Source organism: Meles meles, chromosome 19 (genome assembly GCF_922984935.1).
Source record: "Meles meles chromosome 19, mMelMel3.1 paternal haplotype, whole genome shotgun sequence".
Taxonomy (NCBI): Eukaryota; Metazoa; Chordata; class Mammalia; order Carnivora; family Mustelidae; genus Meles; species Meles meles.
In genome coordinates this window covers 41118772-41144400 of record NC_060084.1, presented here as the reverse complement: position 1 = coordinate 41144400, position 25629 = coordinate 41118772, and the positions used below count along the sequence as shown (strand labels likewise).

Genomic DNA, 25629 nt, shown 5'->3' with positions numbered 1-25629 from the left:
CAGCCATCACGCCCCTAGGCTTCTGGCCACGTGGGTTTCTAATCTCGCAACAGCTGAGCTCATGGGTTTCCTTCTTTCCACCGGCACAGTGATGACTGGGAGGCCCCAGCTCACTACCCACCCTGTGGCCCCAGAAGGAACCCCTCAGAGCCTCTCTGGAGATCACAAGGATGCAGGGGAGGGTGTCAAGAAGCCCCCAAGGGCCATGCATGTAAGGAGACCATTACGAGGATCCTGCCCCATGGCCCTGACTTTGAGCCCGGTGCCTTCTATGATGAGGAGAGGGTTCTCCAAAGACTAGGAGGAAACTCAGCAGGTGCTTTTACCTCGAGTAGAATTTCCTTTGCTGTGGTCACAGAAAAGCAAGGTGCAGGAGGGTGAGGCGTCCCTCGCGAGCCCTCGGCGCTGTTTAGTGAGAGAGTCTGAACACGCAGGTGTGTTGTTCAGAAACACCAGGTTCTGGGAATCCCAGCCCTGCTGATTCCGCAATGATATATTGCCAGCTACTTAACAGGATGGATCACTGCAATTACATGTCACTTCTGATATTCACAGTCACAACAAGGATGTGTCAGCCTCGCAAGGTTTGTGGAAAATATATATGGCGCTCTGCAATGCTGGTGGGAACTGGTCTCGGGAAACAGACTCAGGAGAACTCCAATAAAATCCACCTGCCCGGGGAAAGCAGATGGCTCCACAGAAATGGGGGCTCGGGGGGCAGGGAGTCTGGCTCCCTGGCCCAGAAAGAGTGTGAGCATGCACGCCCCGGTGCCAGTGGGCTGTCCCTGCCCTGGGGCCAGTGGGGGGAAGAGGAGGGTCAGCCACCACGCTTCTGTTCACGCCATCAACCTCACATAAGTGAGCTATGGATCGCCGCTCGGCAGTCACGGCTGCTGCCTCGGCCCACCCAGCCCACTCTGGCCTGGCCGTGCTCTTAGGGCTCCAAGGGGACATCCCTGGGCCAAGAGTTGCTGTAGAAACAAGACGCACGAGCCAAGTGTGGGCTCAGAACTGGCTCTGGCAGGGCTATGTGTCCCCGGTAACCATGGGACCAGGGGTGAGGGCCACACTTTCTCCAGCCAACACATCCCTGCCTCTAGGGGACTGAAGCAGGAGCCCTCGACAGCAGTTCTCGGCCCCTGGGCAGTGGAATTCTGGCTCTGCAGATTTGCAGCTGGGAGAGACTAGGCAAAAGGCACAAGGGCATGCACACTGCAGAGAGACCCCAAGCTCCAAGGGAGTCTCACCCAAACCTACTTCACTGCTTCCATGGTAGGGCTACACCCGGTGGCCTCTTGGGCGCTACAGAAGACAAACATGCCACCCACAGCTCCCCTTCTCCAGGCAGCCCTGCTGGCTCCTCCAGCCACAACTCTGCCCTCAGGCATAGGACACTGGAAGAAATGAGTGTGAGGCCTGAGAGCAGAGAGGCGGGAGGGGGAGGGGCTCTCTGTGTCTCCTGCTTGTTCCTGCAGTCTGTGAGTCTGGAGTTCAGGGTGGAGGACTGGCAGAGCAGCTCTGCCCAGCAACTCAGAAGCCACCTGCCTAAAAGAGAACACGTGGTCTCCAGCCCCCTCCCCCAAACCGCTCCCTATCTGGCGTGTCTGCCTCAGTGAGTGGTAGACCCGTCCCAATATGTCAGAGCCAGCAGCCCTACTCACCCTCATCACCGTCCCACTCTGTGTTGCTGACTCTGCCCCAACCCCCTGAATCCACGCTCTCCGGGTTCCGCCTCCCCAGGTCCTGCCTTCTCTCCTGCATTGCTCTGTACCTCCCGGCTGGGTTCCCTGTGATCTTGTCCCCTCCCGTGCTCCTGACCACAGCTCCAGATGTGAGCCTTCTAACAGCCACCCCCACCTCAGGAGCTTCCCCTCGGCCTGTAGTGAAGGCTCGCTCCTCTGAGATGCTCCAAGGGAGGGCTTGTGGGTCTCAGGACTGGCTGTGTCTACAGCACGAGTCTAGACCCCCAGGTCACACTCCGGCTCCTGATCCACTGAGAGTTCCTCCCATGCCAAACTCCAACATGCCTCCAAATCTTGATCCAGGCTCTCTCTGCCCAGGCTCTGCTCTGGGGCCAGGGGAGGCAACATGGAGCATCACCGTTGTTAGAAGGGAAGCAGGTGCACGTCGACAGCCTGCTGCCCAAGGACAAATCCCAGTTCCGAAACCCAAAGCTGTGTGGTCTTGGGCATGGCTCTTAACCTCTCTGATCTCAATAGTCTCATCCGTCAGATGGTGTAATAGTGCTTAACTCATGGGTTTAAAAGCATTCAGTGAGTACTAAATACCTGTAAAGTGCCGGGCACAGTGCCCGGCATGCAGCGAATAACACATTAAGAACAGTGCCGCTGTGTGCCCACCCGGCAGCTGCTCAGCACTTCATCTGTAAACAGGAATTATCAGTTGTTCACAGAATTTTATGTACTGGGTCACCTCAGTGGTGCAGTTGGTTAAGTGTCTGACTCTTGATTTTGGCTCAGGTCGAGATCTCAGGGTTGTGAGATCGAGGCCCACATAGGGCTCCACGCTCAGTAGGGAGTCTGCTTCTCTAACTCTCTCCGGCTCTCAAATAAATAAATAAATCTTTAAAAAAGAAAACAAAACAAAAACACAAACAAGAATTATATGTATTAAAACATACAAAGTGCTTGGCCTAGGGTCTGGCACATGGTAAAAAGCAGATTTACCCTCATCCTTGAATGCCATTGTGCTGTGGAAGGAATGCCCCGGGCAGATTGTTGCTGACGAGGTCACCGGGGGCTGTCCAGTCCCTTTGTCTGCATTAAGGGCCCCTGAACCCCTGCTGTCACTGTGGTTGCCTCTGTCCTCGACACCCCAACATCATCCCCAAACCCAGCTCCACCATTCGCAATTCCATGGCTTCAGGAAAGCCAAGAGCTTACTTCTCTGAAACATGGGGTGGCCCCGCTTTACGAAAACTCACTCTAGGGAAAAAAAAAAAAAAGGAAAGAAAAAAGACCTATTTATAGTGTGTTAGCAACAGAATCTGTGTCATAAGGTCATGGTTTTTTATTTGCCAATGAATAAACCAATCAATCCACCATCACTTTGGCTGCATGGGTCACTAACAACGACTCACCTTGCCCCATTAAAACAAAATCCATCCCACTTAAAAGAATGAAGGAGGAGGGTCACCTGGGTGGCTTGACGTTAACCGCCTGCCTTGGGCTCAGGTCATGATCCCAGAGTCCTGGGATCAAGCCCCACATCAGCATTGGGCTCTCTGCTCAGCGGGGAGTCTGCTTCTCCCTCTGCCTGCTGCTCACCCTGCTTGTGTCTCTGTCAAATAAATAAATAAATTCTTAAAAAAAAAAAAGATTGAAGGAGGAATGATAAACTCTCAACACCGCATTGTGCAGTTGCAGCCCTGAATGAACGAACGGATGGATCCAGGGTCTTCAGCAGTGGTTAATGGGTGTCACAAGAGAAAGCCAAGCAGATGTGCGCCTCCTGATGGAAGAACATAGAATCACACGTGCATCCCCCCAAAAGAAAAGAGGAGCACCTGGGTGGCTCAGTTGGTTAAGTGTCTGCCTTTGGCTTGGGTCATGAGCCTGGGGTCCCCTGATAGAGCCCCACATCGGGCTCCCTGCTCAGCAGGGAGTCTGCTTCTCCCTCTCCGTCTGCCTTCCCCTCCACTCCACTCATGCATGCGCGCAGGCACGTTTTCTCTCTGATAAGTAAAATCTCCAAATAAGAAAAGAAAATCCCCCAAACCCATATCTGATCAAGCTGCTAGATTTGCTTAATTTACAGGAAATACAAAGAGCACAAAACAATGTTAAAATACACCAAACACATACAATCGACAAAAATCCCAACGGGGAGAAACTCGGCAGGACCTGGGACCCAATTTCCTCTAATAAAGAGCAAGAGAAACAAAGGTGAGGAGAGAATCCTACACATTGAAAGGGACTTAGAAGACTCGACCACCAACTGCAATGTGTGAGCTTAATCTGGATCCTGGATAAAACAAAGTGGAAATAAGGGTATTGATAATATTTGTGATGCAACTAGAAATTTGAACACTGGATATTGGGTTAAAAAAAATTGGATTAAAAAAAAATTCTTAACTCTTTTTTTTTTTAAGAATTCTTATCTCTTAAATAAAGCAATACATTTTAATATTTATGGCTGAACTGACATGCTATCTGGTATATGCTTCAACAGTCAGAAGGAGGAAGGTGCCAGGGGCTGTGGGCGTGGGCAGCCCCATGACAGAGTCTGCTGGTACCTGGAGCCCGTAGCTCGTCTCTGTGTGTGTTCCAAACCCTCCCTAATAAAAAGTTCATAAAGAAAGGCCACTCATAAAATTTCAGTCTGCCCAGCCACACGTCTGGAACCTGTTTTCTGTATCCCCAGGGCTAGCAGGCTAGGATGTGCTACTCCTGGTTCTGGCGTGTTCTCTGCATCTTGTACATAAAGGAGGAGCAAGCCTAGTCTCCTGGGTCAAGGAGTGAGTTTCCTGAGGCCTCAGGGCCTGGCAATATTGGAGACCGGAAAATAATTGGGCACGTGAATTCTGTTACACACGACACACCAAAATCTCATTTTAGATGAGAGATAGGTTAACCAGCAGCTATTCACATTCCAGAAGGTTTGACTGATTTAAAATATAGCAAACTTTTTTTTTTTAAATGGCTTAATTTACAAAAGTTGGCAAGCCCGTAGGATTGCATCTGATGCACGAGTCAGGTGAGGTTTGCTAACTGTGCCCTGAGAAGTTCACATGCTATTAACACCTAATGACTGCCCTAGAGAAAACTGAGCAGCACAAGCAACCGAAGGCTCCTTCTCCCACTCCCAGGCTTGCTTCTGGATCTTCACCTACTCACCCTCCCCTGCCCACCCTGGTCAACGCCACAACGGTGGCTCCCAGACCTCGCATTCCCAAAGTTGCTGACGCTGTGAAAGCCCGAGTAGCCCGTGTGGAATTTCCTCTCCAGGCGGCATCCCCAATGGCCTTCCTCAATCTGGATGACAGGGCAGCCTCCTGACTTTGTACCTCCCACCAGCAGAAATCCACAGGGAGAAGGCTTGTCCAGGCCCCTGGGGCCACCCACGCATGCAACTGGATACATACACTTTGTAAGCACTGGTTTCCAACAGATAAATGTAATCAAGGTTTATATGCTCAGAGAAGCCAACAGGATGGGATTGTTTCACTTGAAAGATCAGAAGAAAATTGTAACTAATGTTGTGGAAAATTACTTTGATATTGCTTTCTTGGTACCGAATCACAATTAGGCTGCTGTGAGAAGTACAGGGAAAGAATAAATGAATAGTAACAAATCAACACAAACAGCCTGTGTCAGGAACACTTTGCTCAGGGAAAGTAACATAAGCATTACTTAAAGTTTTATGACTGTGTTTGATGTGATTTACGTAGACCGTCAAGGTTGCTCATCCCCCGCCACGTGGTCCGTCTCCATTTACACCATTACACCCACCTGGTTCAAGCCCCAGGTGCGCTCCTCGCACCAGTCAGCCAGGCCCACGCCGTCCCTACTGCAGGGAGAAATACGCGCTGAAGCTTCGTGGCATCCCCCACGCCCTGCGGAGGCTTAGAGCTCCTTCCCCAGCTCGCCACCCTACCCTGGAAATCCTAGAGGTCCTCCGGGGTCTGGCCCCATGGGTAATGGAGAAGATCCACAGGCGCATGCGCATGCGCAGCTGGCCGGGGGCGCATGCGCAGGGGCAGCCGGCAGGTATGAGGGGGCCGGAAGACACAAAGCGCAAGCGCGCTGCTTTGCGGGCTGACTGGCATGGCGGGGTGCGGGTCCGGGCTACCAGGCCCCAGCTCTACCCAGGGATATAGCATCTCCCTGCAGTGTACCACAGCTGAGTGCATGACCCCTGCCCAGACGGACACCATTCACAGACTCGGGCCTTCTCTCCCAGGCTTATCCCACAGAACACAGACCCTGGACACAAGGACCCGCTGCTCGTGCGTGTACCACAACCACACAACACACACCAAAACGGGCACCACAGTTCCAGGGGTCACCCCGAGGATACAATATTCACCCCAAGCAATATTTAAGGGCCCTTGTTCAGCACAGATAACCCGACGCCTAGGGGGTCTGATCTCAGCCCGCCTGACAGCCCTACCCTACCTACAGGGCCAGGTTCTGCTGCCACAGGGCCGCCAGCTACTCTAAAGCTCACATGGGGCTGTAAAGTCCCCACAGAGGAGCCAGCTCAGAAGCAAGCAGTATCCTTGCTTCTCCAGAAGCTGGGGAGAACATAGACTCACTTCTGACAGTCACTATCCCTGAGGGCCTGGCCCAGGCATGAGTCAGTCCCAGTGACTCACCTGCTGTCTCCTGGGGTCCCACCACCCTGGCTGCGTTTTGCTGATTCTTGATGAAAGAGTGAACTCATCTGCCTCCCCGCCTGGGGCCTCTGGTAGGAGCTGCCAGGCCTCATTCTAGCCTCCTGGTGCTCCTTCTGACTTTCCATCTGATGCCTACAGGCCTTCAGTCTGTGCATAGGATGGCTGAGCCAGCCAGAGCTGAGGGCGGAGCTGGGAAGGGGGCTGTAGGCCCGAGTACCTGGGCCCCCCTCCCTGAGGGTCAGGTGCCCTATGCAGGGCCCTGCTCTTCTGCAAACTGGTGCAGGAATTTATCTGCCTAAGCCCACAGCCTCTACTCATCTTCCATATTGTCCGTGTCCTGGAGCACACGGGTATCCTCACAGACTTCCGCACTAAAGGTCCCAGACCCGCCACTGAGAGATGATTCGGGGCTGGGTCTCAGCATGAGGATCTTTGCCTGAGCTCCCCGTCTCCATACCCTGCCTGCCTGAGGCTCCAGAACCATCCCTTCCACTTTCTCTTCCACCTGTCCTCAGCAGATCTCTGCAAGTCAGGAAGGGCGCTCCCCTCCACGGCTCACGAGGGACACGTGGGATACAGGTAGCCGGTGGATGCCAGCAGGAGCAATCTCAGCCTCACAAAGGCAGGAGGTACCTTGACCCCCTCTGCCCAGGCCAAAGGGCCTGGATTCGAGGGGTCCCAGGGCTGGCAGAGAAGCAGAGCCTCATGGAGGGGCATGAGCTCAAGGAGAAGTCATTCACCATCTGATATCCCATGGGAGAGGCCCCCCAGAGATGGCAGAATCCTCCTTAAGCCTCAGCTTCACCAAAGGCAACAAGCGGATGAGAGCCTGGCTATCATTTCAAGAGGAGGGCATGGGCCAGAGATCACAGGCTAGAGGCCAGCGGCTGATGCCCGCCAGGAGAAGTTCAGGCCCCCTCCTCTGCCTGCCGGGGCTCTGGGCACAGACTTGGCACCGGGGCAGCCACGGAGGCCTGCACTTTGGACAGGAAAGCTGGGGCGCACGGGCAGCAGGGCCCAGCGCAGGGGCTCACCTGGCAGCTGCCGAGGGGCGAGCTCCGTGGGGTCCTGCAGGCTGATGAAGAGGAGGAGACCTGCAGCTCCGAACAGCAGGATGGATGAGAACATGCAGGCCAGCCGCATGGTTCCGGCTCGCGGGGTCATCCGGGGCTTGCTCCGGGGTCACCTCTCGGGTGTGGGAGGTGCGTTCTTCCCTCATCGTCCACACCATGCATCCATCAGGGCACACTCTACGGGGCAGACGGGGAGAAAGAGGATCCATCACCGAGACACAAGACATCCCGTGAGGGCTGAGGCCCCAGTCACTGCCTACGACCAAGCATGATCCCCGGCCCCTCCGTCTTTTAGAACTTACTCAGGCATGTCCCTTCCATTTTTCCAAGCCTAGGGAGGCTGAGGGAGGTCTAGGCACCACCTGTGGCTGGGACACCAGCTTCCCAGCAGGGGCTCCTGTATTTGTACCCCCAGAAAAACCAGGGGGATACTCTCTGGACGGCCTGGGAGAGCCCAGGGTGGAGCCCCAGAGACCCGTAGCCAGTATCAGCCCTGCACTGTCCAGGCTCTCCGAGCTTCCAGAAGAACTGGTGTCCCTATAGGTCCCTATAGGGGGCCTAGGTACAGGCCCAACAATTGGGGTCCTTGTCCCTTATAAGTGGCCTGGTGGACAGAGAAGCTCTTGGATCTCTCTGCCCTGGCTCCTCTCTGGAGGGTGTTGGGGACAAGTATCCCTACAGAGCCAGATGCCTTGGGAAGGAGACTCCCAGGCCCAGAGGCTGCCGGGGACAGAGAATCCCCCACCTGGTGGCTGCTCTCACCAGCCAGGGCTGTGTCTCCCTGACAGACGGATGGGCTAGCGGAATAGAGACCCCACCGGCTAGTCAGCTGCGTCAGGGGGAGCTGAAGCTCTGGTCAGACCAAGCTACCCCCGTTCTTGAGGCCCTCGGGCCTAGAGCTGAGGCAGCCAGACCCACAACTGACAGATCCCAGGTTCAGAGGCAGGTGACAACCTCCCTTGTGTTCCTGCCGAAGGGCACCAGTCACCGCCGACCCGGAGCGTGCCCAGGTGACTTGCCCCTCACCTTGGTTCCTCCTGAAGGGCAGAGCCAGAAATGCCAAACACCCCATATACCAACGAGTGACTCCAACTGGGCCAGGCTGTGGGTCAAGATGGGGGCAGCCCGAGGCCATTTGCTCAAAGGAAGGAGGTAAGATCCTGCAGTGGGGTGTGACGTGGGTGGAGTGGGGCAGGTGCTGAAGAGGGAACTGCACAGGAGGTCATGCTGGACGGGCAGGGATTTCAGAACCCCCTCTTTTAGATGAGGGCTGCTCTGTTCCCTTGCTTTCACTCATTCCTACTAGTCTGGGCAGAGAAACCATACTCTCTCTACCCAAAGGCCTTGTGGGAGCTTCCCCCGCCCTGACACAGGACAGCTCTAAAGGCCGAGACGAAATGGGCAGTTTCTGAGATCACAGGTGGGTGGCTAGGGCCCCAGACCAGATGTACTGCTTGGCACATGGACACTTCCCTGCCTGGAGTCTCCTTGGGCACTGTACTGTGGTCGGGGAACCCATTCCTGACTAGGCACCCAGGCGCTGGGGGAGGAAGCCCCAGCTCCCGTCCCTCTGTGAACTCATGCTCCTGGGGGAGCACGAGGCAGGAAGTCAGAGGAGTCCTTCCCTCCTCAGCCCAGACAAAAATTCCTAAGGTCTAGACTGTTCTCAGCAAAGCTCTGGGGCTGATTGTTAAATTGCAGGTTTGGGTTTCTCCCCTCTGCAGTATCTGTAATTATGTTTTCACTCAGTTAACTTTAATTAACCTGCCCCAGGCCTCTATGCACGGGAACACGTCTGAGCGCAGGGCTCTCTGGGCTGTGCTGAGCAGGTGGTTCCCACGACCTCCCAGCTTTTATGTTTGGGAGGGAGCACCGAGGAGGGCTGTTTTGTCTCTGGAGCCAGCTCAATTTGCCATTGGCCCCAACCTCCTGGTAATGGCCCCACCCCAAAGAAAGACAGCTGCGCCCACCATCACCAGGGACACCGCTGCAGGGGGCTTGCAGTGGGTAAAAATAGGCAGCCGCATGTCCCTAAAGGCTCAAACCCTGAAGCCCCTAGTGGGGCTCTGTGGCATCTCCCTCTGTGGCTGCCCAGGATGGGACTGTCCTGGCAGTGGGGGGTGGGGGGTGAGGGGGCAGTGCCTGGCTCAATGTCCTGCAAAGACACAGATGCAGTGGTGCAGGTCCCAAGCCCCACTGAAGGACAAGGTCACTCTCAACACTGTGTCCTTCAGTCTCCCAGTGACAGGCCCTGTGTGCAGGGCCAGCCTCGAGGTCTGGGGGAAGGTGGGGGGCAGAGGGCCTCCTGCCCCAAAGCAGTTGGCTTAACCCCCGACTCGTTAACCCCCACGAAAAGGAGTCAGAAGAGTGAGAAGAGTGTCACACATACGGATTCGGCAGGGACAAGACCCTCAGATAGGGAGCAGGGGAAGCAGCTCAAGGCCCTTCCAAACCAGATGCACGGGCTCTAACACCCATACACACACATATGCACACACAGCATGCACGCACACACCATCGACAGTCCCCAGCAAGGCCACAAGCTGTAAAGAAAGTACCACAAAGCCCTGATGTCTGGGGCTGGGGTGGTCGCACGCTGCCTGCAGCCTCACGGGCCGCCTGGGTCAGACACGAGGCCAGGAGGTCCATCTGACCTAGGGTGAGGGAAAGAGGAAGGAAGGAAAAGAGAGTGGCCATTTTATGGCTGGGACCCACTGCTGCCCGGTAAAACAGCTAATAAAGTGCCATCTGATCTTGGTGCAAAGGCTCTATTGGATGGAAAAAAAAGAAGGTTGTCAGGAGTGGCTCAGAAGAACATGCTACCATCACTGCATTGTTTGGAGGAGCTGGCGCGGCCAAAGTGGCTCTGGAAGGACTGGCCAGTCCCCTCCCACTCCCAGTCACTGTCCCATTGTCACAGTCCAAGCCAATACAGACTTCCCCCATTCTGCAGCTGCGACCTGTCCTCACTTGTTTCTGAACCGACCCCCAACCCAACCCCCAACACGGAGCCAGCCTCCAGCAGCCCACGTGCCTGGGAGCCAGGATGAGGACCACATCCCTGGCCCCTGATCTGGGGGAGCGGGGGTTAGGGGGAGAAAACCAGCCCTAGGACCTGCACCTTCACCAGAGCGGGAGCATCAACCATTGAAGTGTCTGGTCTCAGAGACCCTCCCTTTTGTTGACGCCCAAGAGAATAAAGCACACTCTCTGTTCTCCATGCCCAGGGAAGCTGGCGTTAGAGGCAGGCATGGCTCTCCCTGACCCCTCCCTAAGCATCAGACTCCAGCATTCCCCTCAGATGCCTTCCTCTCAGTGTTTAGTTCTCACTGCAGACCATCTAATCAGCCAACTCTCTGCTACGTGCAAATGGAATCAAAAGGTTAACATGCCTCCCCTCCTGGGTAACTGGCTTGCAGGCTGGCTGGGTCTTCACCGCCCCAGGAGGGGACCAACATCATAGAACCCGTAAGAACCTCCCTCCTTTAAAGGTGGAGAGTAGACAGGCGATCACCCGACACTCCAGGAGTGTGTGTATCTGATCCTCTATTGTTCCCACGAGGGTCCTTGTCTTCAAAGTCACATGTTATTTTCAAGGCAACGGGGAGATGCTGGTCCAAGGCTGCTTGTCTCCTGGGAGTTGGGCTGCTGTAGGGGGAGTGGACTCCGTGGTCTGTCACAGGCCGAGGCCAGGCTGCCCAGGGCCCTGTAGACATACTCACAGTCCTCCACTCCCACCTGAGGCTTACAGTGCTTACAACCTTACAGTACGCAACATCCCACTTGGCTCCCCTAACAAGCCCCCCCCTTCCTCTCTTCCAGGACCAACAGACAATAAGAAAATTCAAGTAACTGAGGGCAGAGTGAAGAGGAGTAAGGCAAGAAAAATAAACAGCCCACTTAGTTTCCAGAAGGTCCTGTCCTCACAACCCCTAGTTTTCCCAGTGGCGTGCTCTCCCTGAGGCCTGAATGGCATCACCAATTTTTACTGTAAGGAAAAAAAAAAAGCAATTAATTTTGCAAACACCTCCTGGGACACAGGTCAGGGCCAAGGATTCCTCCCATTTCCTTATTTATCTGATTTAAAAATTTGTCTCAGAAAAATTCACTTTAGGGCACAAGCAAGGACTTGGGAATTCAGCCAAAACGCACGCACCTCCAGTGGCGACAGGCCGGCAGGCGATGGACGGATGGCTCCAAGGACACGCTTGGCTGCGGCTGCTCCAAGGCCTGGATGCTTTCCCCCAGTCACCCAGAGGACCCCCTCGGGCTGTGAGGACCCGCTCCCGTGCCCCACTGGAGGCAGCTGGAGGCGTCCGGCCCTGTGCTCCTGGGAGCACCCACTTGGTGTGTGGACCCTGGGCCCCAGAAAGTTCTCTGTCCAGTCAGTCTCCTCCGTGCACGGGCAGGAGCAAACAATGACGTCCCTCCCGGCTGAGGGCTCCAGGAGGAGCTGCTCATCGGGAGAGAGGCTGCTATGGCAACTTGAGGAGAATGGAGCCAGGCACTGCCGTCACCTTGAATCCGGCACCAAGCATTCCACCGCGGCGGCAGAGGGGGCTGCACCTCCGCTCCGCCCCTGACAAGCCTCCTGCGATGGGGCTGACCTCCTGCTTTCCCTGCTCACTCCTGGCCTCAGGAGCTCATTTGCTCCTCGCTGAAACGGAGCACACAGCCCAGTCCCCCGAGAACGCCACCTCTATCTGTTTTGTCAGACAAGTTCTTCCGTGTGTGTGGCTCTTGCTTGCTTCTGAGATGGGGTTCTTCTTGATTTCAGCTCATTAAAATCCTGCAGCTAATTAAAACCTAACAGCAGCGGTGGCAGCAGCAAACTCTGGGATGAGTCCCTCCAGTTTTTATGCGTAGGCATAAAGTTGCAATGCCCGGCAAGGGTGACGAATGGCTGCAAGACAGACAGAGGCTGCCTCCTCAGACAGAGGCGGGGTTGTGGACTCCTGCCCTGCCAGATGCAAGAGGGCGCTGACCTGGGTCCTGAAATGCCCAGAGCCCAGCCTCAGCACACCCCAGCCTCAGCACACCCCAGCCCGCATGGGCTGCATGGGTGCACCCCACTCCTGGGGAAGGCAGTTCACCTCCCCTACTCCTCTCCATTACAAGGCAGGGATTCCCTCCAAATCCCCATACTTTCCGCTGGGTGGGAGAAAGGGAGCCCTGAGGCAGAGGCCAAGGCATAAATCAGGCTCAAATAGCCCCAAAGCCTTATCCCCACGAATCTACTAGGCTACAGCCCAGCTTTCCACCACTGTGTGTAACCCTAACCTTAACCCTAACCCTAACCCTAACACAGCTGCAGCGAGGGGTCTCTGAGAGCCTGGCCAAGGAGTCACAAGTTATGATGCCCTGATTGCTTTCAGGGGAAGGACCACACCGTGGATACCATCTCTGCCCAAGATTTCATTTTAAGGGCATTTTATGAGGCAGGCTAGGGGATCATAATTCTGCAGGTAGAGAAACCGAGTCCCACCCTGGCAGAATCTGGGATGGAGATTCAGCACCCCCAATCCCATGAGCATGTGTTACCTCGATAACAGCCCTTCTCTCCCCATGCGGAGAGTGTTCACACACCTGCCTCAAACTCTTGGAGCCCCGAGAGCAGTGTCACACCCTCTCCACCCCTTTGTATTCCCAGCACTTAGCACAGTGTCCGGCATAAGGCAGGTGATCAACTTAACCTGTGTTGCATGTGGTGTGAGCATGTCTGGGCCATCTGCAGAGAGGCACTCCACAGACCTGGTATTTCTAAAAGGTTACGCTGTTTCAGGGAGCTGTGGGTTTGTTTTGATCAGGTCTGGGTTAGAATTAGGTCCAAAGAGGAGCCCAGTCCTGCAAGAAAATAGGAGGCGAGGAAGGGGGGTCCTTTAGAGATCCTGATGGAACCTGGCAGCTCCCACATACCCAACGCACATGCACAAGGATGCCTCTTTTGTATCCTCATTTTGGTAAGGCAGAGTTCAAATAATGGGGCTTGAAGACCAATACACTCAGGGAGGTAAATGTGGACTCTATTCATATATATATATATATACACATGTATTAATATACATAAGTACAAATATACAAGTCATTTAGACGCCATAAAACGGATTATGCTAGGAAGCTCCTACACAAAACTGAAGTTTTAATGTGTTGATCCAAAGTCAATGAGGAGAGTGGGGGAAGATAGTGGAGAGGGACGATCCTAAGTTCACCTCCACCTGGGTACATACTGAAGCATCAACTACATGTGTGACAGTTCACTCTGAAAACAACGTGAAGCCTAGCCAAACAGATCTTCCTGAGCTAAAGACATCAAGAGAAGGCCATATTGAGAATTGTTCGAGAGTCAGAGACAAAGTTGGGAACCAAACCCCCAGCGTGGCAATCCACAAGCAGGAGGGGCATCACAGGCATGGAGGAGTGAAGAGGATTAGCCCCACATCAGGCATCCCTGGCCCTGAGGACCTGCACAGAGAAGATGAGCCCCCATGATGTCTGGCTTTGAAAATCAGCAGGGTTTACTGCTGGAAGAGTTGGAAGTTTATAGGAAACCGATTCTCCAGTCTTAAAGGGCCAGTGCACTCTATCACTGGGCCTGAGAGCCAGCAACAGAAGCAGCAGTTTAAAAAGCGTCAGGGGTATACATGAAGGGGATTTATGGACTAATTCTAGGGTATGTGTTCGAGAGTTAGGGATCTGCGAGAGTTTTCTCCAGGAATGGGAAGTCCTGGCAGGTGTTATTTCTCTTGCCTGCCTTTTGTCTTGGCCAGATGCTTGAGGGAGCCAGTTCTGACACTCTCCATCTAACTTGCCCTGCCCCAGAATTCCTCTGAAGACTAGCCCCCCCCCCCCCGCCACCAAACCAACCTACCAGCAGGCAACTCTCCAAAGTGGCTCCCACAATGAGCAGCCCCAGCTGGGACCGATGCCCTGCCAGAGTGACTATCAGCTCCCACACCCAGCAGACAGCTCTGGTCAAAACTGGCACATCTCCAGAACAAATCCTGACCCAGGAAGTGAGGGAATGAGCCCTACCAACTAGCACATGACCCTTTTATCCAACAGCATGTGAGTCAAGCCCAGCCCACCAGACGAGTTAGGCTGAAAACTGGCTCCACCCACCAGTGCACCCTCAGCACTCAGCCCAGTCATAACTAGAGGGTGCTTCCAGCCCACACAGAGGAGCACCACATATATACATATAGAAGAACCACAGAGTCAGACAAAGTGAGGAGGCAGAGGTATATGATTCAAACACAAGAACAAGACAAAAACCCTAGAACACAAGCTAAACAAAACACAGATAAGGAATCTATCTGATAAAAATTTCAAATTAATGGTTATAGATATTCACCAGACTTGAGAGGAGACTGGAAGAACTCAGTAAGAACTTTAACACAGAGATAGAAAGTATTTAAAAAGAACCAGTCAGAGCTGAAGAACACAATAAGTGAAATGAAAAATACACCAGAAGAATCAACAGATTAGAGGATGCAAAGAACAGATCAATGACCTGGAAGTCAGGGTAGACAACAACTAGACTGAAATAAGAAATAAGAAATAAGAAATAAGAAAAAAGAAGAAATAAGAAAAAAGGTTTTTTAAAAATGAAAGTAAGTGGGGCACGTGGGTGGCTCAGTGGGTTAAAGCCTCTGCCTTTCGCTCAGGTCATGATCCCAGGGTCCTGGGATCGAGCCCCGCATCAGGCTCTCTGCTTGGCAGGGAGCCTGCTTCCTCCTCTCTCTCTCTCTGCCTGCTTCTCTCCCTACTTGTGATCTCTATCTGTCAAATAAATAAATAAAATCTTTAAAAAAAAATGAAAGTAAGTTAAGGGACTTCTGTGACAACATCAAGCAAAATAACATTCACATTACAGGAGTCTCAGATGGAGAAAAGAGAGAGAAAAGGAGATAGAAATCTTATTTGAAGAAATAATAACTGAAAACTTCCCTAACCTGGGGAAGGAAACAGATATCCAGATCCAGGAATCCCAGAGAGCTCCAAACAAGATGAACCCAAGGGGGTCCACATCAAGACACATAATAATTACAATGGCAAAAACTAAAGATAAAGAGAGAATTTTAAAAGCAACAGGAAGAGATAAAGGTAAAGATAAAGAGAGAAATTTAAAAGCAACAGGAGAAAAACAGTTACATACAAGGGAAACCCCATAAGGCTATCAGCTGATTTTTCAGCATAAACTTTGCAGGCCAGGAGAAAACAGCCTGAGAAATTCAAAGTACTGAAAGGAAGAAACCTATAACCAAGAATACTCTACCCAGCAATGTTCAGAATTGAAAGAAAGATGAAGTGTTTCCCAGACCAAAGTAAAAGGAGTGCATCACCACTAAACTAGACTGTAAGAAATGTTAAAGGGAATTCTTCCAGTAAAAGAAAGGACCCATAACTAGAAGTAAGAAAATTATGACAGAAAAAACTTTAACTGATAAAGCAAACATATAGTAAAGGTAGTAGATCAATTACTTATAAAGCTAGTATGAAGGTTAAAACATAAAAGCAGTAAAATCAATTATATCTACAAAAAGTAGAAAAGTAATGTAAATTACTTTACATAAAGTAAAAAGATGTAAAATATGACATCTTATACATAAAATGTGGAGGGGGAGTAAAAATGTAGTGCTTTTAAAATGTGTTCAAACTTAAATGACCATTAACTTAATATAAACTATCTACATAGGATGTTACAGATGAACCTCATAGTAACCAGAAACCAAAACCTACCATAGATACACAAAAAATAAAGAGAAAGGATCCCAAGTATAACACTAAAAGACATTAAACACAAGAGAAGAGAGGAAGAGAAGAAGAAATGAACAGAGAACTACAAAAATAATCACAAACATAATTAACAAATGACAACAAATACATGTCTTTCAATAATTACTTTAAATGTAACGGGGGTAAATGCTGCAATCAAAAGACACAGGGTGACTAAATATACAGAAAAACTAACCCAACTATATGCTCCCCACAAGAGACTCATTCAGATCTAAGACACATACAGACTGAAACTGAGGGGATGAAAAAAAGATAATCCATGCAAGTAGAAGAAAAAAAAAAGTGAGGATAGCAAGGAATCACACCAAATAGACTTTAAAACAAAGACTGTAGCAAGAGGAGAAAGAAGGACATTGTATAATGATAAAAGGATCACTCCAACAAGAGGATATAATTGTAAATATCTGTGCACGTAACATAGGAGCATCTAAATATATAAAACAAATATTAACAGACATAAAGAGAGAAATTGAGAATACTCCAATAATAGTAGGGGATTTTAACACCCCATTTACATCAATGGATAGAATATCTAGACAGAAAATCAATAAGGAAACAGCAGTTTTGAATGACACATTACACCAGATGGGCTTAACAGATATATACAGAACATTTCATCTAAAAACAGCAGAATATACATTCTTTTCAAGTGCACATAAAACATTTTCCAGGATAGATCATATGTTAGGCCACAAAACAAGTCTCAATAAATTTATGATTGAAATCATATCAAGCATCTTTTCCAACTACAATGGTGTAAAACTAGAAATCAATTATAAGAAAAAACTGGAAAGAACACAGATGTGGAGAAGCTAAGCAACACATTACTAAATAACTGGTAGATCAAAGAGGAAACAAAAAAAATACATGGAGACAAAGGAAAATGAAAACAGAATGGTTCAAAATCTCTGGGACAACACCAAAAGCAGTTCTAAGAGGGAAGTATATGGGGTGCCTGGGTGGCTCAGTGGGTTAAAGCCTCTGCCTCCAGCTCAGGTCATGATACCAGCATCCTGGGATTGAGCCCTGCATTGGGCTCTTCCTCTCTCTCTGCCTGTCTTTCTGCCTAATTGTGATCTCTGTCTATCAAATAAATAAAATCTCTAAAAAAAAAAAAAATAAGAGGGAAGCTTATAATGATATGAGCCTACCTCAAAAAGCAAGAAGAATCTCAAACAATCTAACCTTACACCTAAAGGAGCTAGAAAAAGAACAAACAAAGCACAAGGTTGGTAGAAGGAAGGAAATAATAAAGACAGAGCAGTAATAAGTGAAATAGGGACCAACGAAGAAACAAACCAACCATAGAGAAGATCAATGAACCTATTAGCTGGTTAGAATTAATAAACTTTTAACTTTTTCATCAAGAAAAAGAGAGGACTAACATAAATAAAATCAGAAACAAATGAGAAGTTACAACCCAGAGCACAGAAATACAAAGGATTATAAGGGACTACTAAAAAAAAAAAAAAAGTCAACGAATTGTACAACTTAGAACAGATGGATAGACTGTTAGACACATACAATCTTTCACAACTGAATCAGGAAGAAATATGAAATTTGAACTAATTACTAGTAGTGAAATTAAATGAGTAATCAAAAAACTCCCAACAAGCAAAAGTCCAGAACCAGATGGTTTTACAGGTGAATTTTTACCAAACAATTAAGGAAGAGGTAATACCTATCCTTCTCAAACTATTCCCAAAAATAGAAGAGGAAGAAATGTTTCCAAATTAATTCTATAAGGACATTACCCTGATACCCAAGCCAGACATAGCCATGACAAAAAAAAAAAAAAAAACAAAATAACAGACTGATACCCCTGATGAACATAGATGCAAAACTCCTCAACTAAATATTAGCAAACTGAATTTGAAAATGCATGAAAAGCATCATTCGGCATATCAAGTGAGATTTATTCCAAGGACGCAGGATAGTTGTTCAGCACTACAAAACAATCAACACAAATACACAACATACACAAAATGAAAGATAAAGTCATATGATCATCTCAGTAGACGCAGAAAAAGCATTTGACAAAATTCAGCATTCGCTTATGATAAACTCTTAACAGAGTGTGTATAGAGAGAATATACCTTAACATAATAAAGGTCATATATGACAAACCCACAGTTAATATCATACTCAATGATGAAAAGCCAAAAGCTTTTCCTCTAAAACTAGGAATAAGACAAAGAGACTCCTCTCGCCACTTTTATTCAACATAGTATTGGAAGTCCAAGACATAGCAATCAGACAAGAAAAAGAAATAGAAAGCTTCCAAATTGGTGAGGAAGAAGCAAAATGTCACTATCAGCAAATGATATGTAGACAATACTATATAGAGAAGTATACATATATAACCCTAAAGATTCCACCAAAAAACTATTAGATCTAATAAAGAAAGTTATAGGATATGAAATCAAAATACAGAAATGTTGCATTTCTATACACTAGTAACTCACAAGTAACCCACAGAAATGAAATGAAGAAAACAATCACATTTATAATTGTATCAAAAAGAACAGGGGGGTGCCTGGGTGGCTCAGTGGGTTAAAGCCTCTGCCTTCGGCTCAGGTCATGATCCCAGGGTCCTGAGATCGAGCCCCACATAGGGCTCTCTGCTCAGCAGGGAGCCTCCTTCCTCCCCTCTCTCTGCCTGCTTCTCTGCCTATTTGTGATCTCTATCTGTCAAATAAATAAAAAAATAAAATCTTAAAAAAAAAAAAAGAACAGGCTATCTACAAGTAGATTCAGCCAAGGAGGTAAAGGCTTATATTCTGAAAACTGTAAAACATTGATGAAAGAAACTGACAATGATTAATAGGAAGGTACACCATGGTTATGGATTGGAAGAATTAAAACTGTTAAAAAAAAAAACTGTTAAAATATCCATATGACCCAAAGCAATCTACAGATGCAATGCAATCCTTCTCAAAATGTCAATATTATTTTCACAGAACTGCAAAAAATAATCCTAAAATTTATATGGAACCACAAAAGACCCCAAACAGCCAAAGCATCTTGAGAAAGAACAACGCAGGAAGTATCACAATCTCAGATTTCAAACTATACTACAAAGCTATAGTAATCAAAACAGGATGGTTCTGGCACACAGACACATAGATCAACAGAACAAAATAGAGAGCCCAGAAATAAATTCACAATTATATAGTCAATTAATTTTCAACAAAAAAAGGCAAAAATAAACAACAGGAAAAAGACAGTCCCTTCAATAAATAGCGTTGGGGCAAATGGAGAGCTACATGCAAAAGAATGAAACTGGACCACTTTCACTATACACAAAAATAAATGCAAAATGGGTTAAAGACCTAAATGTAAGGCCTAAAGCCATAAAAATCCTAAAAAAAAACATAAGCAGTAAATTCTCAGGCACTGGCCTGAGCAATATCTTTCTTTTTTCTCTTAAGTATTTTATTTATTTCTTTTTTTTTAAAGATTTTGTTTATGTATTTGACAGAGACCACAAGTAGGCAGAGAGGCAGAGAGAGAGGGGGAAGCAGGCTCCCTGCCGAGCAGACAGGGGGGCTCGATCCCATGACCCTGAGATCATGACCTGAGCCGAAGGCAGAGGCTTAAACCACTGAGCCACCCAGGCGCCCCTATTTAGTTCTTTGATAGAGATAGAGTGCAAGAGAGCACGAGCAAGGGGAATGGCAGAAAGAGAGGGAGAAGCAGATTCCCCGCTGAGCAGGGAACCTAATGTGGGGGCTCGGTCCTACGACCCTGGCACCATGACCTGAGCAGAAGACATATGCTTAACCAACTGAGCCACCTAAGCACCCCTTAGCAATATTTTTCTAGATATGTTTTCCCTGGCAAAGGAAACAAATGCAAAAACAAACAATTGGGACTACAGCAATGAAAAAACTTTTGTACAGCAAAGGAAACCATCAACAAAAGGAAAAGGCAATCTACTGAATGAGGGAAGATTTTTGCGAATGATATCTGCTAAGGGGTTAAGATCTAAAATATATAAACCTCTCATTCAACTCAATGCCAAACCCACAAATAATCCTATTTAAAAATGGGCAGAAGACCTGGATAGACATTTTTCCAAAGAGGACATACAGATGGCCAACAGACACATGAAAAGATGCCCAACATCACTAATCAGCAGGGAAATGCAAATCAAAACCAAAGTGAGATATCACCTCACACCTGTCAGAATGGTCAAAATAAAAAACACAAGAAACAACAAACGCTGGCAAAGAGGTGGAGAAAAAGGAACCCTCAATGCATGGTTGGTGGGAATGTAAATTGGGGCAGCTACTATTTGAAACAGTATGGAAGTTCCTCAAAAATTAAAAATAGAAATACTATATGACCTAGCAATTCTGCTTTTTGGTATTTGCCCAAAGAAAATGAAAACAAGTAATTCAAAAAGATAATATGGGGGCACCTGGGTGGCTCAATGAGTTAAAGTCTCTGCCTTTGGCTCAGGTCATGATCTCAGGGTCCCGGGATCGAGCCCCATATGGGGCTCTCTGCTCAGTGAGGAACCTGCTTCCCTTCCTCTCTCTCTCTGCCTGCCTCTCTGCCTATTTGTGATCTCTGTCTGTCAAATAAATAAATAAAATCTTTTAAAAAAAATGCACCCCTATGTTCACTACAGCATTTTTTTTTTGCAATAGCCAAGATATGGAAGAACCCAAGTGTCTGTCCATCAATAGATGAGTGGATAAAGATATTGTATATATATACACACATACCTAAAAGCACACAAGCACACACACACACACACACACACACACACAATGGAATGTTATTCATCTATAAAAAAGAATGGGATCTTGCCATTTGCAATAGGGATGGAACTAGAGGGTATTCTGTTAAGTGAAATAATTCAGACTAAGACAGACAAACACTGTATGATTCCACTTACATGTTCAATCTGAAAACAAAACAAATGAGGTTGCTTTCCCTGCTTGTGTTCTCTCTTTCTCTCTGTCAAATAAATAAATAAAATCTTAAAAAAATAAAAATAAAAACAAAAGAAATGAGCACATGAATAAGTCAACAGACACAACACAGGCTACAACATGGGTGAGCACGGCGGACATTGTGGTACGTGAAACTACCCAGGCACAGCGGGACGAACACTGTATGACTCCACGCAGTCCAGTTCAGGGGCAGGATGTAGAATCATGGTTACCAGGGGAGGGGGGAGTGAGCGTCGTTGATTAATGGACACAGAGTTTCAGCTGGGGAAGTTGAAGGAGGTTCTAGAGATGGATGTTGGTGACGGATGCACAGCAATGTGAATGTATTTAATGCCTCTGGACTTCAAATGATTAATATCTTAGGGGTGCAGGGTTGGCTCAGCCAAAAGTGCATGTGACTCTTGATCTTGGAGTCTTGAGTTCAAGCCCCACATTGAGTATACAGATATATGAATAAATAAACAAAAAACTTTAAAAAACCAGTAAATTTAATATTATACATATTTCACCACAATAAAAAAAAAAAATCAACAAAAGCAAACTAAAGGTTGAAACTGAGCAGAAACCACCCTCTAGCTGTTAGTTTCCCTCACTGCACTGATGATTGACTGTGAGCCCAGGAGCTGAGCACCAGAGAGGGGTCAACTTCATGCCCATGTGAAGCATGACCAGGACACAGGGGAGCTGCGTTTATGGACCAGGCAGCCTGAACAAAGTAGTCAGATGTCACGAGATGGATACCAGGCTCAGAGTGGAGAGCCCAGGTTCTAGGCCTGGCTGTCCCTCCAAGCTGTGGGACCCTAATGAGTTGATTTCCTAACCTCAGAACCAGAATCCAAAATATCCATTGAAGATGAATTCCCAAGTTCCTTGCAGCTCTGGTGTGAGACAAATGTCCATAGAGAAAGGTGTTTTTGTGAATTTCATTTGCACGAGGCCACGATCAGGCAGAGCAGGAGGCCTTTCAGCCAAGACATCCCTTATGCACACCTGCCACCAATCCCTTGCCACAAATCTGGATCACTGCTGGCCTCCATGGACTAAAGCTGCCAAGCTCCTTCCCTTCAAGACAACTCTGTCCTTGTGGAGGGAGCAAAGGAGTCTGATGCAAGTGTTAAACTTGAAATTGTATTCTCAGGTTCTTTCTGAGCCACAAAGCCTTGTTTCTCTGAGGCCTGTCTGGGTGAGATGAGTCCCACTTGAGGCCACTCCCTCCCTACATGACCACTGCTCTCTGTCTCAACATCTACACTGAGCCGCACTGAGATCATGCCTCAGTTTAGGGATGGAATTCATTTCAAGGCAGAAATCCAAACAAGGCTAATGATGGGGATTCTGCTGTATCCACAGTCACCTTTGTCATCTAAAAATCTTTAATTAGGGGGAGGGGGCACCTGGGTGGCTCAGCCAGTTAAGCCTCTGACTCCTGGTTTCGCCTCAGGTCTTGATCTCATGGTTTGTGGGACTGAGCCCCATGTCCCTGCTCAGCAGGGAGTCTGCTTGAGATTCTCTCTCTGCCCCTCTTCCCCACTCATGTGCTCTCTTTCTCTCAAATAATAATAAATAAATATCTTCAATTTTTATTGAATAATATACATAATATAAATATATAAATATTTATAAATATTATATATAATATATATAAATATTATTTAAAAATATGAATATAAATAATATACATAAATAAATACATAAATAAATAAACAAATAAATATCTTCAATTTTTAAAGAATTTAAAAGGGCAACACGAGGGATCCTTGTGGTGACGGAGCTGTCCTTCATCTTGACTGTATCAATGTCAGTCCCCTCACTGTGATATTATACTATACTATTACAAGATGTATGGGGGGAAACAGGAAAAAGGGCATATTGAGATTACTCCGTATTATTTCTTACAACTGTTATGTGAATCTAAAATTATCTCAAAATGAACGGTTTAATTTCTTAAAAATCAAGAACTTAAAAGTAACTGGCCTTTCCATTCGTGCATAATGGAAGCAAATTCTAATGTTGTGCACGTAAATAATAGATAACCATTTTCATGGATCAGCGCCATCCTTTGTTGTATAAGAAACATTTTAAAGTTTAAGGGACTATGCCTTTAATAGGAAAATTTGATGTGTTAGCAACTACTGGTTGATCTTTGTGCATTTTTCAATTGCAAATTGCACTTTAAAAATGCAAACAATTATTAATATTGATTTGGACTCAAACTATATTGAATTTCAATATATTTCCAGCTCTTTTATGAATTACCCTGTGGATACGTGGTGATTATGATAAAAGAGCATTTGCATGCTCAATTTCTTTTTCAGGGAGGAACCTTGAAGAGGGCTGATGTGATCCATGGATAATGAACTTCGCAGGGACAAGACTGGCTCCAGAGTCCTCTGCCCGGCCCTCGAACGTAGCAGGCAGCACAGACTTTCAGGGCCACATTCTCCAAGCCAATATGACACAGCACAGGCTCAAGGCCTGGATGGGATTTAGTGTCATAGTTTTTAGGGCAAGGAGAAGGCATAGAGGTATATCATGCTTTGTTAACCTTCCAGGTAGCATGCTGGATACCATATAAACATCCCATTTAGCTTTTTAACAATAACCTCGTGAAGTAAAATCATTATCCCTATTGGATACGGGATTGGTTCTCTGTAAGGAGATGTGGAGATGGAGTTTAGGGTGCAAAACTTTTATTAAGGATCAAAACTTGTGAAGGGAAAAGGGAGGAAGCCAAAGCAAGCAGAAGAGGTTAGACAGGGATGCAGGTCCAACCCAGCCTGGGTAGGGAGGGCTGAAGTAGGTATAGCCCATGGGAGTGTCCCGCAGCAGGCAGAAATGGCTGTGCCTTCATGCATCACTCTGCTCAGTAATTGGATGTGGCATGCCCAGGGAAAGGCACGACCCCAGAGAGGACAGTGTGCTGCAACCACAGTAGATCCTGAAGGAGCTGACAGCTGGGAGGTGGTTGCTGACCACACGTCCTATGGGCAGTCAGTGAGTCCTTCCTGGAGGGAGTTCTGGAGAGCACATCTCTAAGTCTACCACCATTTCACCATGGTGAAATTAGGACCCAGAGACACGAAACATGGCCAAGGTTACATCTCTATAAGCCATGTCAGATCTGCCTAACTCAAATCTTGCCTCTCCTCACCCCATTCACTGCTTCTTCCAAACAAAAGCATAGATCAGACTGTCCTGACCTTCAGCTACTGAGACATGAAGGGCTGAAGGTCTCCAGAGGAACACACAGAAAGTCTGACTGCGTAAGCAGATACACTTACCTCACCTCCGCTGACATCCCTGCAACATGCACGCATGTGCGCACACACATGCTTAGCTCTTGGCGATTATCTCATTGCTAATGGAAGGCGGGGGCATGGATTTTCTGGGTTAAAAGTTCCCCTGACAGTACAGCCTGGAGAGCATCTCCCCCACCCCACCCCCAGCAAAGCCGTTGGGTCTTGCCAAGAGTAGCAGACGATGTATGATGCTGCACAGCCTCCTTTTACTTTTAGAAAGCACTGAGCTTTTCACATTTTCCAGCTGCTCTGACATCCACAGCCACAGCAGGGAAAATTACCGGGAGGAAAAAATTGCATATTTACTTCTCAAAATTGAAAGTTGGGGTATAATATGGACAGAAAGGAGTGTATGAGTAAACCTAGAATGCCCTGGCCCCTGGCAGGGTGCAGCTGCCTTCAAGCTACAAACAGCAATCCATAGACTCCAGAAGAAGAGAGAATGGCAAGGAGGTTTGGCTTTCTTCCAGGGAATCCCTCTCCTTGTGGCTGGCACAGGGAGCCCCCAGAGGACTTGCCTTTGTGTTTCCAGCTGCCAAGAATGCCTGGCACAGAGTAGGTGCTCGGGCAATGTGTGGCAAGCAAAGACAGAGCTAGGAAGAGGAGGGAGAAGGGGAAGGGATCCTTGCATAGCGGGACCAGCTCAGTCCTTTGGGTTGAGGTCATGCGGAGTCTAGCAGGTGTGCCCTGTGTGTCTGCACAGTGTGCGTGCACAGACATCCCCTTTGGCAGTGGTCTGGCCCCTTTAAGATGGCTCCATGGTTAACCATCACATCCTTGATCTTCTCTAGTCCAGCATGACTAGAGAACAGCTGGTGTCTTCCTACCTGAGCAATCAACTCTGTTGGCCCTATCCTGGTTATGGAGAATTGGGTCTCCCTCAGGCTACCAGGAGGGGACCAGAATGTGAGTAACCTAGAAGTTCTAATGAGTGGCTATGCATAAAACAGGAGCCTGTCTTCTCCATGAGGCTCTGCCTCATGTCTCCCTCCAGCAGACATCCTGTGCTTCAAGTACCTCATGGACCCTCCAATGCCTGCCCCCTCTTTCACCACAAGGTGTTGGGAAGCCAGAAATTTGGGGCCACCCTAACCCTCCCTCCACCTCTCCCCACATTCCAACTGTGGACTCAGCCTCCT

At 48.2% G+C, this 25629-nt stretch overlaps 1 protein-coding gene across 2 annotated transcripts in view; it reads right to left on the bottom strand.

Annotated features, from left to right (window-relative positions):
* CHST8 (carbohydrate sulfotransferase 8) overlaps positions 1 to 25629 on the bottom strand; it is a 128649-nt gene that overhangs the window by 55738 nt on the left and 47282 nt on the right. Inside the window, exons 1-2 of one of the 2 annotated variants that reach the window (XM_045988450.1) lie at positions 11588 to 11632; positions 7393 to 7608 (exon numbers count right to left, since the gene is read on the bottom strand). In XM_045988450.1, coding sequence (XP_045844406.1) covers positions 7393 to 7522 — 130 coding nt within the window. In that variant the 5' untranslated portion in view covers positions 7523 to 7608; positions 11588 to 11632. Of the gene's footprint in view, positions 1 to 7392; positions 7609 to 11587; positions 11633 to 25629 lie in introns of those variants that run through there. The other variant, XM_045988449.1, reaches the window with a different exon arrangement.